The 15,337-nt window shown below is 42.7% G+C and overlaps 1 protein-coding gene across 2 annotated transcripts in view; it reads left to right on the forward strand.

The window, feature by feature from the left end:
• HLF (HLF transcription factor, PAR bZIP family member) overlaps nucleotides 1-11,280 on the forward strand; it is a 46,932-nt gene extending 35,652 nt beyond the window's left edge. The window contains exons 3-4 of one of the 2 annotated variants that reach the window (XM_075279399.1): nucleotides 8,139-8,359; nucleotides 10,746-11,280. In XM_075279399.1, coding sequence (XP_075135500.1) covers nucleotides 8,139-8,359; nucleotides 10,746-10,964 — 440 coding nt within the window. In that variant the 3' untranslated portion in view covers nucleotides 10,965-11,280. The remainder of the gene's footprint in view (nucleotides 1-8,138; nucleotides 8,360-10,745) is intronic. The other variant, XM_075279400.1, reaches the window with a different exon arrangement.
• Nucleotides 11,281-15,337: the final 4,057 nt, after the last annotated feature.

The following is a 15,337-nucleotide window of genomic DNA, read 5'->3' on the forward strand; positions in this document are numbered from 1 at the left end:
GGAGTGAACCATACCTACCATATATGCCAGCATGTCCAATAGGACAACTGATGGGGGGAAAAAACATGGCGGTGTACATACTTTTCCAGAAGTCTCAACTTTGGTCACGCCGATCCTGAGCTTTTCATGGGTTTGCCAAGGACCTTTTGTCCTGGTGCTCTGACTCTTTATCACATGACTACCCCGCTCTACTCTTGTTGCTTGTACTCGGAATAGAGCAGGGTCATGTGATGAAGAGTTGGAACATCAGGAGATCAAGTTGCAGTAGAAGACTTTAGGCCCTCCGGTGAAAATAAGAAAAGCTCAGAATTGGCGAGATGGGGCCCAGAAGCTATATTAGTAACTTGGCCCTTCTCGAGCAGTATCTACTCTTCAAGAAGTCTCTTTTCCCACATAACCTCTTCAAAGGGATTGTCCCAAGTTGTAAAATGATCATCTATCCACATGATCGGTGGTTGATGGACCACTATCTCCCGCTATAATCTGTATCGGACTACTGAAGATAAGTTGTGTACTCCGCAGCTCTTCAGAGCTTCACCAATTGGACCATGAGTGGAAAAAGTTGAAAACTTGGTAGACCTCCTTTAATATGCCATCGTATGACATTTCCACCAAAGACCAAGCTAAATGGATCCCTAAGATCTTGTTTGGAGCCCATCATAACATCTAGACTTGGCAGAAAATTGCAGTAGGTCACGGAAAATATTTTGAGTATTGGACTTTGATCGAACGGTGGAACCCTAAAACGTGAAGTTTCAAAACAGACCCGGAAATATGTAGGGGATTATTGAGCGATATGCAAATGTAAGTGTCTATAAATGTACAGGTATGCTACTTGAGGCAAAATCGGATTTTGCAATATTGGGTTTTTTCGACATTTTTTGACAAAAAGTATGTAGTCAAATTTTTGTAAGCAAAACATTTTCGTAACCTGTGGACGTCATATGTGACAATGTGTGCGACAGAGGTGAGGCGACATTCTTAGCAGCTACTGGTATGGCAGTCGTCGTTTTCTTGTACCACGTAAGGTGCCCAAGCAAAGTCGCCCGAGTCCCTGAGTTTTGGTTGGAGTTATGTGTCTTATGTATGAGGGTGGGCCAGCGTTCTCCATCCCCCACCATATGAGGTGGCCATATATAGTAGATGGATGTCAGCCAAACCCACTGACTTTGGAAACTCATGGCGTGTGTAGGGTGGTGTTCCGACTCATCCCCAATGGCAAAACTCTAGGGAAATAAGGATCGGGTATGTTGAATTTCAACTTGTTTTCATGAGAGATAAGCCGCCATCATACGTATCTAACAGTAAATCACTCTCCATAGAGTAGGCTTACATCAAGGGGAGTTGAGTTGTAGTAATGGCACCTGGCCACTAATAGGCCACGGAGCCAAGTTGGCATTGGCATTGGAAGCGGCCCCATAGAGCTGAACAGGGAAGGGACCACCTGTTGCTCCCGAATAAGATACTTATGGTCTATCCTAAGTATAGGCCATAAGTGAACAATTCCTGGACAACCCCTTTAAGAATAGTAATAATTTGCATCACGGTTGTGATTTTGGTGTTGCTTTCTTATTGTGGGGCCTAAGGCTCTACACCTCTTACATCTATAGGCCCTCAAATTCAATACATATCAGTATTTAAGTCAACCTTGTAGCCATGTTGTTTTTGTCTTCTTTAACGTGTCCGACTCCCAACGTCACTTAGCCCATTGCGATTACTCTTCATATCTAAACTGATTTCCTCTTAAATTCTGTCTTTCCTTACATTTCTCCTTGGTTTAACATATCACGAGATGGGTGGTACAAAATAACCGGCCTTGCAAAAAGAACCAGATTTTGTGATACTCTGTCCGGAGTTGTTCATGCTGTAGGTGTCTACATGTGGCCACCCAGTGGTTGTGATGAGATTTGCAGCCTGTTGAGAGGTTTGCTAGCATGTGGCGATATTGTATCAAATTAGTTTGTGGGAATTTGGATAGAAATTCTCAGAAAGATAATGGCGGACCTATCTGTATGTTGATATATATGTATCAATGTGTTATAACGAAGACTACATGGCTCATGGGGATGATGAGTTCCTTTACCGTTTGTGATATACGTTATTGTGCTCGGTCCCTTTAAGTACCTCCGTTTCCCTCTGCTGTTTCGTAACAAGCTGTTTTTGAGCAGACTTAGCCCAAATTTTTCAGCTTAACGGATCAGACTTCCTGAACAGCGCCTGAGTGGCATTTTCTAGAATTTATGGAAGTAAATGGAGCATACTCTGACCTACATCTTAGCACATATATTAACTCTACATCACTACGTTTGCTATGTGACAGCCTTCCTCAGTTGTACAGACGGTAGGTTCCTAGGAACAAGCCAAACCAAATCTAAAATGAACAAAAAATGGATCAGAATCAGGTAACAAGAGCGATGGGGGGGGGGGGGGGAGGGGGAGAGAATGTAGAAGGGGAACAAAGGGAATTGAGTGGCCTCCTATATCAGAGATGTGACCACAGAAGGTTACGCCATGGCTATAAGTCCTGGATTTCAAGATGTCGTGGGCACATACAGTTCACTGATAGGGGAAGACGATGGATTCATCAAAGAAGGAAAGGGGAGTCAAAAAGATTGGTACAAACCTTCGTTGAACTTGGTCTAACTTGGTCTCACTTGGTGTTCAGGACTATAAATTTTTGGGTTTCAAACATCACGTCTCAGTTTACCCAAAGAAGTGGTGCCGTGTACCCTGAAACGCGTCGTTCACATTCGAGACTTGAATAAAATAAATAGTTCCGAATATCAAGTGAGATGTCTCCATTTGGCCAGACTCCATCCAAGGACCCCAGTTTGAGATGGCAGCAAACCTCAGGATACTTAATTGTGTCCACCACCAATCCCCATCTGGTGACCAAGTGTCCAATTGTCTCAGTGGCAATGTCTAGTTTTTGGGGCTACATACTGCTTTTTTTTGGCTTTCCCTCTCCATTCAAAAACATCTAAATCCCACCTGAGCTGAAAGTGACCAGAAGAGATACCAGAGCCCTACCTGCGCCCTCTCGGAGCAGAGGACCTTGACATGTGCCGAATCTTTGACAAAAGAAAATATGGGACCTACAGAAGCGAGCCGGCCTTCTTGCCTTTCCCAGTATCTCACCATCGGTTTGGATGTAGTCATTTCATCTAAAAATAGGTTCCCTGAGCCCAGCGGGTATTATAGGATGCTAAGCCCTCAGATACGGTCACGTGCTCGCTTTACCATGAGTTGGTGCACGCTTTACCGGCACGGTAGTCGGTCATGATCACAAATATGGAGCACGTGTTAAAGGGACGAGAACAGCAATAGATATCGAATGACATAGAGACATCTGCGAGACAGGTGACCGAACCGGCCATCTGAGGGACACAAATAATAGGGTTTTTTTTAATATGAAGATGCTTCTTTAAGGATAAGGATAGTCTTTCATGAGTGTTCCTGCACAGACTGTGTGACTGTCCGTATCGGTGGATTAGACATACAGATCGTCATTCGCTGATATATGGTTATGTAATCTCAGGAGCCACAGGGCCCATTGTGACCAGCGGGGCCTGTCAGGTGCCATCATATGACTCCTTCAGCTCTGATCTGATTTTCCTCCCCTTTATGATCCTCCGTTAAGAGTCTTAAGACATCAGAAACATAATGCCAGTATTGCACGCATTTCTGCCACCCGAGTACTTGCAAATTAACTTGTGGTTTTTTTTAAGATTTGCTCACATCTCATCTACTTTGCTGTTTTTGTCCTTAGCTGACAACAAGTCCTAGTGACTACCTAAGTCACCTAAGTGACTACCATTTATTTGGCACCCCAATTGGTCCAGAGGTCTCGAAACGTCCATTACTTATCACTTGGCCATGTGAACCCCTGATATTTCGCTGCTTGGTCGTGTCTCTCGGGCCGTGCCCACATCATAAGCCGCATCTAATCTGCCACCTGTCTGCTTATTCCTATCTGCTGTGCGGCCCCTGTTCCTGCATGTAAAGACTTAACGTTAGAGAGGATTAAAAGTAAAATTGGGATTGTGAACTGCTTTTAGCAACTCCACCCTGAATGACTGGAGCCAACAAATAAGCCCTGAAGAACATGTTTACACCACGGAGAGACTCCCGGATGAACCACAATATGGAGATTCATGGACAATTAGAAGAAATTTCACTAGGACATATCGGTTTCTCCGCAGGTCCTTCAGTCCTATAGAGGTCCTTAATTACTGCAGAGGTTCTTCAGTCCTACAGAGGTCCTTAAGTCCTACAGATGTCCTTTAGTCCTACAGAGATCCTTCAGTCCTACAGAGGTCCTTCACTCCTACAGATGTACTTTAGTCCTACAGAGATCCTTAAGTCCTACAGAGGTCCTTCAGTCCTACAGAGATCCTTCAGTCCTACAGAGGTCCTTCAGTCTTACAGAGGTCCTTCAGTCCTACAGAGGTCCTTTAATCCTACAGAGATTCTTCAGTCCTACAGAGATCCTTCAGTCCTACAGAGGTCCTTTAGCATTATAGAGGTCCTTTAGTCCTACAGAGATCCTTCAGTCCTACAGAGATCCTTCAGTCCTTCAGAGGTCCTTCAGTCTTACAGAGGTCCTTCAGTCCTACAGAGGTCCTTTAGTCCTGCAGAGGTCCTTCAGTCCTTCAGAGGTCCTTCAGTCCTACAGAGGTCCTTCAGTCCTACAGATGTCCTTCAATCCTACAGAGGTCCTTCAGTCCTACAGTCCTACAGAGGTCCTTTAGTCCTATAGAGGTCCTTTAGTCCTACAGAGGTCCTTTAGTCCTACAGAGGTCCTTCAGTCCTTCAGAGGTCCTTCAATCCTACAGAGGTCCTTCAGTCCTACAGAGGTCCTTCAGTCCTACAGAGGTCCTTCAGTCCTACAGAGGTCCTTTAGTTCTTTTTTACCTTTATATTCTATTAGGCCCATACGTTTACCTGTCTCTAGGAAATCTTGGTAAAACTAATATGGCTCCCAAAATCATTTTTACTTTCCCAAACTACAGATGGGTAGATTTACTATTTGGAAGTTAAAGTCCTGATTACTTAGGGTCTGGCTACTGGGACTCACCAATCTTTAGACCCCCATCACACATTTCAGACATCATTTTGTGAGTTGGTATGGTAAGATTATGCCAAGGTCCATCTGGTGTCAAATTTGGTGGAAATCTACACCAGCTATGAAGTGTTATGGACTTTCTTGCAGGCGCACACCGCGGAGGAGGGTGTACCTCGTCATGTATGTATGAGACATAACCTCCAGTGGTAGTGGGCTATGAGGACTGGCTTGGATAAATCTCCGGGCACAATGTTGTTTTGTTTTCCGCATTTAGCTACCTGTTTACATGCCAACCTATAGAAGCGGACTAATTAACCGGTGGCGGACTATCCACTGGTGTTACACGTGTCCGTCCCAGCATACTAAGCAGGTCATACCATGCCAGAACATACTGCAGTCTCTATTTGCCCCATGGATGGGACGCCAGAACTTCCTTAACCCTACTAGTGATTATTTTTCAAAAATTCTAATTTTCTAAGACAGAGGTCGAGGTATTATTCATCAAGAGCGGCGCCGTCCATAGACTGGATCAGGTCAGCATCGGATCCTGATGTGTCTCTTTGCTTCTAGGTTGCCATTATTGTGTTGTAGAAGGAGTTAAACTTGGATTAAAAAAAAAAAAAATGTATCCAATCTCGGAGGAGATCACGTGATTTCATCAAAGCTATTTCTGTCACTGGCAAATTTCGGAGTCACGCCAATCAAGCACTTGGACGACTCCTTAATCAGCCGCTTTCTCTACCCTTTCGGTCTGATTGCTGCCTCCAGAATAAAGGGTTTTTAATCAGGATTTTCAGCTGTTTAATGACAGTTCAGCTCATTGATGTGGCTGGGCCGTAAACTAACTGACTGGCGTCCTCTACTGGCAGGCGCTGGTGTTGCATGCCGAGGACTTCAATGTGTCTCGTTGGTAGAGGAGTTTCTGAGATAAACAGCAAGCAGGGAACGGCGATCGGTGCAAAGATTTCTTCTGGTTTCCCGTTCTTGCTAAATTTTCAGGCACAAAAATTTCTGCAACAAACATGGCTGAATAAGGGTTAATTCACACGTAGCTGTTGCAATGCTGAACAAAAAACATAGATGACTTCACGAAAAATTGTGGAAACGCTGTTTTTCGTTAACTGTCCTGGAAAGTCCAGGAGGCTCCCGAAAAAAAAAAGGAGCAAACGATGAACTCCTAGACGAGCCTTCCACGTGCAACTTGGGCACTTTATGTGCAAAACAAGGGCACGAGCAGCATGTTTATTGCCTACGTCACAAGAAATCAAGTTAGAAATAGGGTTGAGCCGATCTTGAGATTTCAGGATCGATTTTAAAATCTGATTTCCGATCATTTTCCAGCCGATCCTGATCGTGAAATTTGCTCGATCGCTGATTGGGATCTGATCTTTCCCGATCCTGATCGCTCAACCCTAGTCAATGCTTCTCTATGGGAAAAGTCACTTTTAGGGTTGAGCCGATCTTTAGATTTCAAAATCCGATTTCCGATCATTTTCCAGCCGATCCTGATCGTGAAATTTGCTCGATCGCTGATCGGGATCCGATCTTTCCCGATCCCGATCGCTCAACCCTAGTTAGAAAGCAACAAAATAGATGTAAGATATATTTAGAACATTATTTGCAAATATAGAATGTAGATCACCGAAGGCGGCCACTTAAAGGGACGGGGAAATACAGCAAAATAAGGAGAAGACAAGGACATCAGCTCTGCATCGAGTGTGTCCAGGCCAGAGAATATCCCATAGCAACAAGGTAGAAAATAGCACAGCAGCCTGGTTAAATGTACCGTAAAGACGTGCGGAGCCGTGTGTATTATTCATATTGTCTCGCTGTTCGGTTCACGACGGAATAGAAAGACCGCCATCATCTCACATACATTTATCACTAGATTTCCTCTTTCCTCTGTATCTCTGTCTCTACGTTCCATGGGATAACATTTAATGCAGGTTTTTGGATATTTTGCACATATATAAAGGTTATATATGAATATATGATGTACTAGATAAAATAGTCCACAGACGAGCCCAAACCTTTCTATAAGAACTAGGGTTGAGCTGATCTTCAGATTTCAGGATCAATTTTAAAATCCTATTTCCGATCATTTTCCAGCCGATCCCGATTGTGAAATTTGCTCGATCGCCGATCGGGATCCGATCTTTCCCGATCTCGATCTCTCAACCCTAGTCAATGCTTCTCTATGGCAAAAATCACTTTTGGGGTTGAGACGATCTTGAGATTTCAAAATCCGATTTCCGATCATTTTCCAGCCGATCCTGATCGTGAAATTTGCTCGATCGCCGAATGGGATCCGATCTTTTCTGAACCCGATCGCAATAAAGATGGCGAACGTTGAAAGCCTAATGGAGTCTAACAGAGAACGTAACAGATACCAGACCCAATCCATCATAGTCCATAGAGTCCCTTGGGATTTGTTGGCGTCCACCATGACAGGGATCTGTCTTTACAGTTCAGTCCGTTCTTCTGTTTCTATGACCAATAAATACTAATTTTGTACGCTACTGCTATAGGCACACAACCGTAAAAATTAAAAATCGGATGTGTAGGCCGCCAGAAACATGATCGCATTGCATGGGTATGATCGATCTGCAACATGACTTGTCCAACCTCATAGACTTGTATGGTCAAGTCTATTCATGTGCAGCGGGACAAGGAGGCCATAAATCTTTAGCCTTGTACTATTTTGGCTAATAGCTGTTCTTCTTGACTACCCCATACAAGTGCATGCTTGGTCAAGCTGAGTATGCATGTCTGCTTAATAGGCCGTGAGGATCTGATTCAGCTTACTGTAAGAAAGTGATCAGGCATGTTGAAAGTCAATATGCCCAATACTAACACACACTACACAATACACACTCATACACATCAGTCAATATGCCCAATACTAACACACACTACACAATACACACTCATACACATCAGATGTTTGACTGGTCCAACTAAAACCAGTGGGTCGGCCAACATTAATCTCATTTTGCTTCTCTACAAAGTACACAAAACGTTTTGATTATTTTATAATTTAATCTAAGTCATTTTATTGGGTAATATCTTTCAGGTCAGATTTTACCTGGTAACCGCAACACCCCAAGCCCAATAGATCCAGAGACCATCCAAGTGGCTGTAGGCTATGAGCCGGACCCAGCAGATCTTGCCCTGTCCAGCATCCCTGGTCAAGAGATGTTCGATCCTAGGAAACGCAAGTTCTCAGAAGAAGAGCTAAAGCCTCAGCCAATGATTAAGAAGGCCCGCAAGGTCTTCATACCGGAGGATCTGAAGGTAAGTTGGAAACGGTGTACAAGATGTTTTTGTGGGTTGCATTCAGGTGACTGTAATAAAGCTTGGTGTGAAGGACAATTCTTCATGGTTGGATACCATGGGGACAAATCAGGGAACCTTACCCAAACAAAACTTTGTTGCTTTTATCTAGGATCTAACCCCAATAGTCAACTCTCGTATGGAGCCATATTAAAAAGTTTGGCCTTAAACTATCCCATTAACTTTGGACTGTCAACCATCATAAGGTCCTTGTGGACCAGTGGATAACGGACATGGACTCATCTTTCTGAAAGACTTAAAAACCCACCATAGACAGACCTTCTCTAGGGGACCCTAAGCCATTGGTACATAAGGACCTGTTGGTGGTTTAGTGTCTGAAGTTTTCACGACAGATTTCCTTGTCTGTGTGTTGCCTTCATATGGAAATACACCGAGCCTCGGTTCTACTGTATGTGGTTGAGGATTGAACATATGGGGCCATACATATGTATGTTCTACAAAATTAGTTCCTTGATGGGCATTTGAGGAGGAAATAAAAATTTGGCAGGTGGCGCTTGTGTTGTCGGAGAATATTCCTGTACAGTAAGTCACTGGCGCCTTTGAATTATTCTCTTCATTATTCCCTCAGAGATATTAATAGTCCTACTCTCTGTCTCAATCTCTATGGAGACACAAAGGAACGTTGTCCATGATCATGTCATAAAACAACATGAGTAGTATCAGTAAAGGTTATGGTTTGCCCGATGTTGACCAACTTCTACGTTGGTGATAGACGTGGCCATGTTCTATAGATATTGAAACAGTCAATCTGATGAGATATTACATAACCATAGTTTATCTACAGAAGATGACTAAGGCGACCACGAATGAATCTTCAGAAGGTCCAGTAGATATGCTAACCACTGTCCCATAGACACATTTAGGCCAACATTGTACTATAACGATCTGAAAGAGCGAACGCAACAATAATCAGGTTATCTCATCTTGAGAATAAAGAGTGAATATATTGATAGGGTCTTAGGTAGAGCTTCAGATGGGTAGTAGCCGAATAGTTTGGAAGGTACAATTTGTTGAGTGTCTCCCCATCCAGAGCTTCACTCCAACATCCTAAGATGTGTGGAAGGTGGTCTCTCCCTAAGGATAGACGTTATCCCCATAATCCAACATCCTAGACAACCCCCTGCACAGTATTCCTGAGACCACACATCATGTTTCTTGGTCTCCAGTCTACTGTCAACTCCAGTGCCCGACCTCCAGTCCACCACCACTCCTGATGTCCAACCCTCCAGCGGCCTACAGGACATCCCAGTGCTGAGACATACCCAAGCCCAGGGTCTAACTATTTCACAAGCTAATATCAGCTCCAGCACGAGGACCTTCCACTTTCCCTTTTATTGGTACCATCTTACACATCGCGTAGTAATAGGTTAGGATTTTTGGAAGAGACACAAAAGAGTCTCTGTAATGTCATACTGTATCCCAAAATGGTTCATAGCTTATAAGGGTTTTAAGGACTGGTCATCAGTATCAGATTAGTGAGGGTCCAACAAACAGCTCTTTCTTTGTTTCATGGTCCCACCGGGCAGCTCTTTCTTTGTTTCGTGGCCCCATCAGATTACGCCATATTCAATTCAATGAGAGCTAAGCTGCAGTACCAGGTCTGGCCACTTACAGAGAACAGCGTTGTTTGCTTCCTGCTCCATCAGATCTCCTCTGATCCGATATCCTTAACCTATGCTTAGGATAAGTCATCTATATTTTTAGCCTTGAAAACACTAATCCTCTCACATGAGCGTACATGTTAGTCTTTAACCCTTTATTTTCATGTAAAGTTAATTCCTTTAGAAGAACGTGACTGCACGCGCTGCCGTAACGACGAGATGTTATCTTCTAACACCAGTGAGCCGGTGAAGTACTCGTGCCAATGTAACCGAGAGACTGCGTTCTGCTTTAATCACATCCTTTGCTCTCGTCTCTTGTCGGAGTACTTAATCCCGGCTGCCGCTCTATTACAGAGGGCTGAATGGCGGCTTGGTTCTAGGGATAGGGTAAGGAGATTAGGCCAGTCAATCGCTGGAGGGCGTGATGTCGTCTTGCCAACCTTGGATGGAGCAGGCCAGGATTAAAGGATTTACCGCAGCAATTTGTTAATATAAGGGTAGACATGGCTCAGGTGACTAATGTATTACTTGTAAGATGAAGGAAATAGAGAAGGTGGGAGGTCTACCAGAGCGGAGAAAAACTCAATGTCCACCTTGGTAGTGGTCGCCAATTGAAAGTTTGTCGATATGAAGTCGCCACCTAGACTCAGCCATGTTTTTCTGTCGCATACGTTCCTTTGTATCCCAAAATCTAACATGTTCCATTTTGTCTTTGAACAAATGAGCAGGATGAAAAATACTGGGCAAGGCGTAAAAAGAACAACATGGCTGCCAAGAGATCAAGAGACGCCCGCAGGCTAAAAGAGAACCAGATCGCCATCCGAGCCTCGTTCCTGGAGAAGGAGAATTCTGCCTTACGGCTGGAGGTCGCCGATCTCCGGAAAGAGCTGGGCAAATGCAAAAACATTTTGGCAAAGTATGAAGCCCGTCACGGGCCCGTGTGAGGTCCTGACCGGTGATGGAGACACATGGACACCTTTCATTCCTGCCGAGTAGCACTAAACACATACCAACCTACTTCTGTCATCAGCACTTTACTGGACGAAGAAAAAAGACTTGCAATGTCTCTTTTTTTACCATAATTTTTTTTTTTTTGTTTTTTTTTCTCATTTCTATCGGTTTCTCGGTCTTAGCACTTTCCATATTACAAGCGCTTTATACAAGGGCACGGCTCATCTTGACTATGTCAAAACCTGCTGTAGCAAATGTTTTATCCCGTACCCTTACTATCTGCTCTGGAGTCCAACTGTGGTGACCCCCCCCCCCCCCAAAAAAAAAAAAAAAAAAACAACTTTGGAGCAAGAAGAACTTACTCTTAACCCGAAGACTCACATAGACTACTACACGAGACTTTCCCTTGCCATAATTCCGAGAGGTCTTGACGTCGGCAACGAATCTGTATATACGTGTGATTTTACTAAAAAAAAATGTTGTCAAAAACATCATATTTTTGTTTTTCCTGGTGTATTGCCATTGTTGGTAACGTTTCAGTTCAGGATATGGTTTGTCCTTTTGGTCAGTCCATACCATAAGGACACCTAGGAGGTTTATGTTCATGGCTACATTTTCCATGTCGAAAGCAATAATCTTAACCACCCAAACCCCATTGACGTGAATTATACCGGTACAGTGATGTAGTTATGAGGCCGCGAGCTTAATAACGGGGCGTCCTAATACCACCCAGAATCCTCTCTGTTCCCTGAGCGAAAATTGAAATTAAAAGACAAAATTGTGATCTTCAAGCACAGTACAGGATCTTGGACGTGTGCAAATCCTCTCAACCCAATGTAAACCCAAGCCAACGCCCAATCTCAGTCTTAGAATGGGGTAAACTTTTTAGATGAAGCTGTTCCCAATATCAAGTCAAGATTCTATAGAATGGATTCTCTGCTTTTTTACAATCTCCAAATAAGTTCATGACTGGTTATGATCAATCAGTGATCGACTTCGATCTGCGAAGAATCCAACATCTAGTGTAGCACCTCCGCAGGACACATGGGGTATTACATCATGGTCACTTATATCAATAAGCTGTTGACATGGACATGGCAGGATCTGCTTGGGGCATTATTTGCCCTGCTTATTTCATAAAGGTCCCGACTATTGACCCAACCACCATCTCTACTAACCCCAAATGCCATAATAGGGGATGTGAAAAAGGGGATTTCTACACAAAATTAGACTAGTCTATTGAAGTGGTGATAACAATATCTTTGGGTGGTTAATATCAAATTCAATCATCCTGCCATCGACCTGTCACTGATTTTGTATATTCCAAAATGCTCTATGTAAAGATACTTAAAATATACACCTATCTATTCTATAACCTTTGCCTAAACCAATAGGACATTATTTCTGGCCATTATAGGGCTTCTATTATGCATTATATGGCAGTTTTCCCCCACAACATGCTCTATCTGTAGCTTGCATTTCTCTCTGAGCTGGTGGGTGGAGACTAGCTGCCATATACAGAGCACAGGAAGTAGAGGAGAATCTGCTCTCTTTAACTCAAGACAATGCAGGACATATATAGAGAAGTACTGACTGTACTTTTGTGAATTAAGTGAAAGCTTCTGGTGTCCCTCTCTGCTCCTCCTTACTACCGCTCTATAGACTACTGCAAACATAATCATAAGCATAATCTAAGTCATGTGACTTTCAGTCCATCTTGAGATGAATATAGCAGAATTTTCAGAGTGAAAGTCAGTTTAGCAGAAGGAGGAGCAGAGAAACAGCCTGATAATAGGAGAACAAAGTTTTTTTCTGTGATAAGCTATATTATAGCTTATCATTATCACCTGTACTATTGATTTATGCAAAGTTTGCTGAAAAGTTAGTGACCCTTTAGGCCCGGTTCACATCTGTTCATGGATTTTTGTTTAGGTAACAGAAACCTAATCTGCATAAAAAAGTGGTGACCTAAGGAAACCCACAGACCCCATAGACTATAATGGGGTCCATGTGGTTTCCACTCAGTTTCCGCACGAAAAATATGGACGGGAACGGAATGGCCCAAATGCAAATGTGATCCGGGGGACCCTAAAGACATCAGCCCATACAACCCTAGGTAATGCTCATTTCCCACCTTTCCGCCTTCCATCAAGCCTTTTTCGTGTAACATTTCACAATAATTGTTTGTACAGTTTTCACTTTTGTAACAAATTCTGTGATTTTAGTGTTTTCCGCTTCTTTGTATTTTTTTTTTTTTTGTGATGTCATTTTAAAACTGGTAGCTGTGAAACAAATATGACTCGCAGAAACTTATTTTTTTACGTCAGTGGAAAGAAAAGCAAACTTGTGCCCGGTGTGTTATAGACTTTTGTTTTATGATAGAGTTTAGTGTATAAAATGTCAATCGAATCATACTGTATATATAATAGTAATATAATAATATTCCCTTATATAAGGATACTACCTTGAGAGTATATCACTCTACGGCTTGGGTTTGGGTAGCATGGCCTATCCAAATTGGTAAAAAAAATGCATAGTTCTTAGGTCTTTGGGAGTCTTGGTTCCTCATGGGAGGGACTGCTTGTAAAAGGCTCCGCGCCCAAGGAGAATATGCAACTGTAACCCTTATTTCCTGAAGGAGACATGGCAAACAAGTGCCAAACTCTCCCATTTTAGGACAGGGAGGGTTATGGTGTCATGTACCCATACCAATAGACTGGCCCTATTGTGGGGCCCCTTCCCCCTGGCAGACTAGGGATGTATCCTTCATTTTCTTTTGTCATGTTGTATATACACACCAGGCAGCAGTTTGCTTTTCTGAAAGAATGAATGTAAATGGGGCATGTAATATAAGGAAGGTCATGGTGTTGTCTTATACTGTGGTTCATCGAAATAATTTGGTGTTTTTCACCAGATCTTTGTAAGATTTATATTATTCAATTGTACAGATTAAAGTCGATATGTTTTGAAGTATTTTGCACATTGACTTCTACATATGTATTTCAAGGAGATAAATTATAATAAAAATACAGAAGAGATATAAAGTCTGAATATGTCACTGGATAGTGTATTGGACAACGTTGTGTCAAATTATGTAAAATGTGGAGAGAAGCTGAGCTGTGTGATATATAGGGTTATATGATAGAGGAGAGAAGCTGAGCTCTGTGATATATAGGGTTATATAACATAGGAGAGAAGCTGAGCTCTGTGATATATAGGGTTATATGATAGAGGAGAGAAGCTGAGCTCTGTGATATATAGGTTATATGATAGAGGAGAGAAGCTGAGCTCTGTGACATATAGGGTTATGTGATAGAGGAGAGAAGCTGAGCTCTGTGATATATAGGGTTATATGTTAGAGGGGAGAAGCTGAGCTCTGTGATATATAGGGTTATATAACATAGGAGAGAAGCTGAGCTCTGTGATATATAGGGTTATAAGATAGAGGAGAGAAGCTGAGCTCTGTGATATATAGGGTTATATGTTAGAGGGGAGAAGCTGAGCTCTGTGATATATAAGGTTATATAACATAGGAGAGAAGCTGAGCTCTGTGATATATAGGGTTATAAGATAGAGGAGAGAAGCTGAGCTCTGTGATATATCTCCTCTATCATATAACCCTATATATCACAGAGCTCAGCTTCTCTCCTCTATCATATAACCCTATATATCACAGAGCTCAGCTTCTCTCCTCTATCATATAACCCTATATATCACAGAGCTCAGCTTCTCTCCTCTATCATATAACCCTATATATCACAGAGCTCAGCTTCTCTCCTCTATCATATAACCCTATATATCACACAGCTCAGCTTCTCTCCTCTATCATATAACCTATATATCACAGAGCTCAGCTTCTCTCCTCTATCATATAACCCTATATATCACAGAGCTCAGCTTCTCTCCTCTATCCTATAACCCTATATATCACACAGCTCAGCTTCTCTCCTGTCATATAACCCTATATATCACAGAGCTCAGCTTCTCTCCTCTATCATATAACCCTATATATCACAGAGCTCAGCTTCTCTCCTCTATCCTATAACCCTATATATCACACAGCTCAGCTTCTCTCCTGTCATATAACCTATATATCACAGAGCTCAGCTTCTCTCCTCTATCATATAACCCTATATATCACACAGCTCAGCTTCTCTCCTCTATCATATAACCCTATATATCACTGAGCTCAGCTTCTCTCCTCTATCATATAACCCTATAGATCACAGAGCTCAGCTTCTCTCCTCTATCATATAACTCTATATATCACAGAGCTCAGCTTCTCTCCTCTATCATATAACCCTATATATCACAGAGCTCAGCTTCTCTCCTCTATCATATAACCCTATATGTCACACAGCTCAGC

This window comes from Leptodactylus fuscus, chromosome 6, assembly GCF_031893055.1.
Source record: "Leptodactylus fuscus isolate aLepFus1 chromosome 6, aLepFus1.hap2, whole genome shotgun sequence".
NCBI lineage: Eukaryota > Metazoa > Chordata > Amphibia > Anura > Leptodactylidae > Leptodactylus > Leptodactylus fuscus.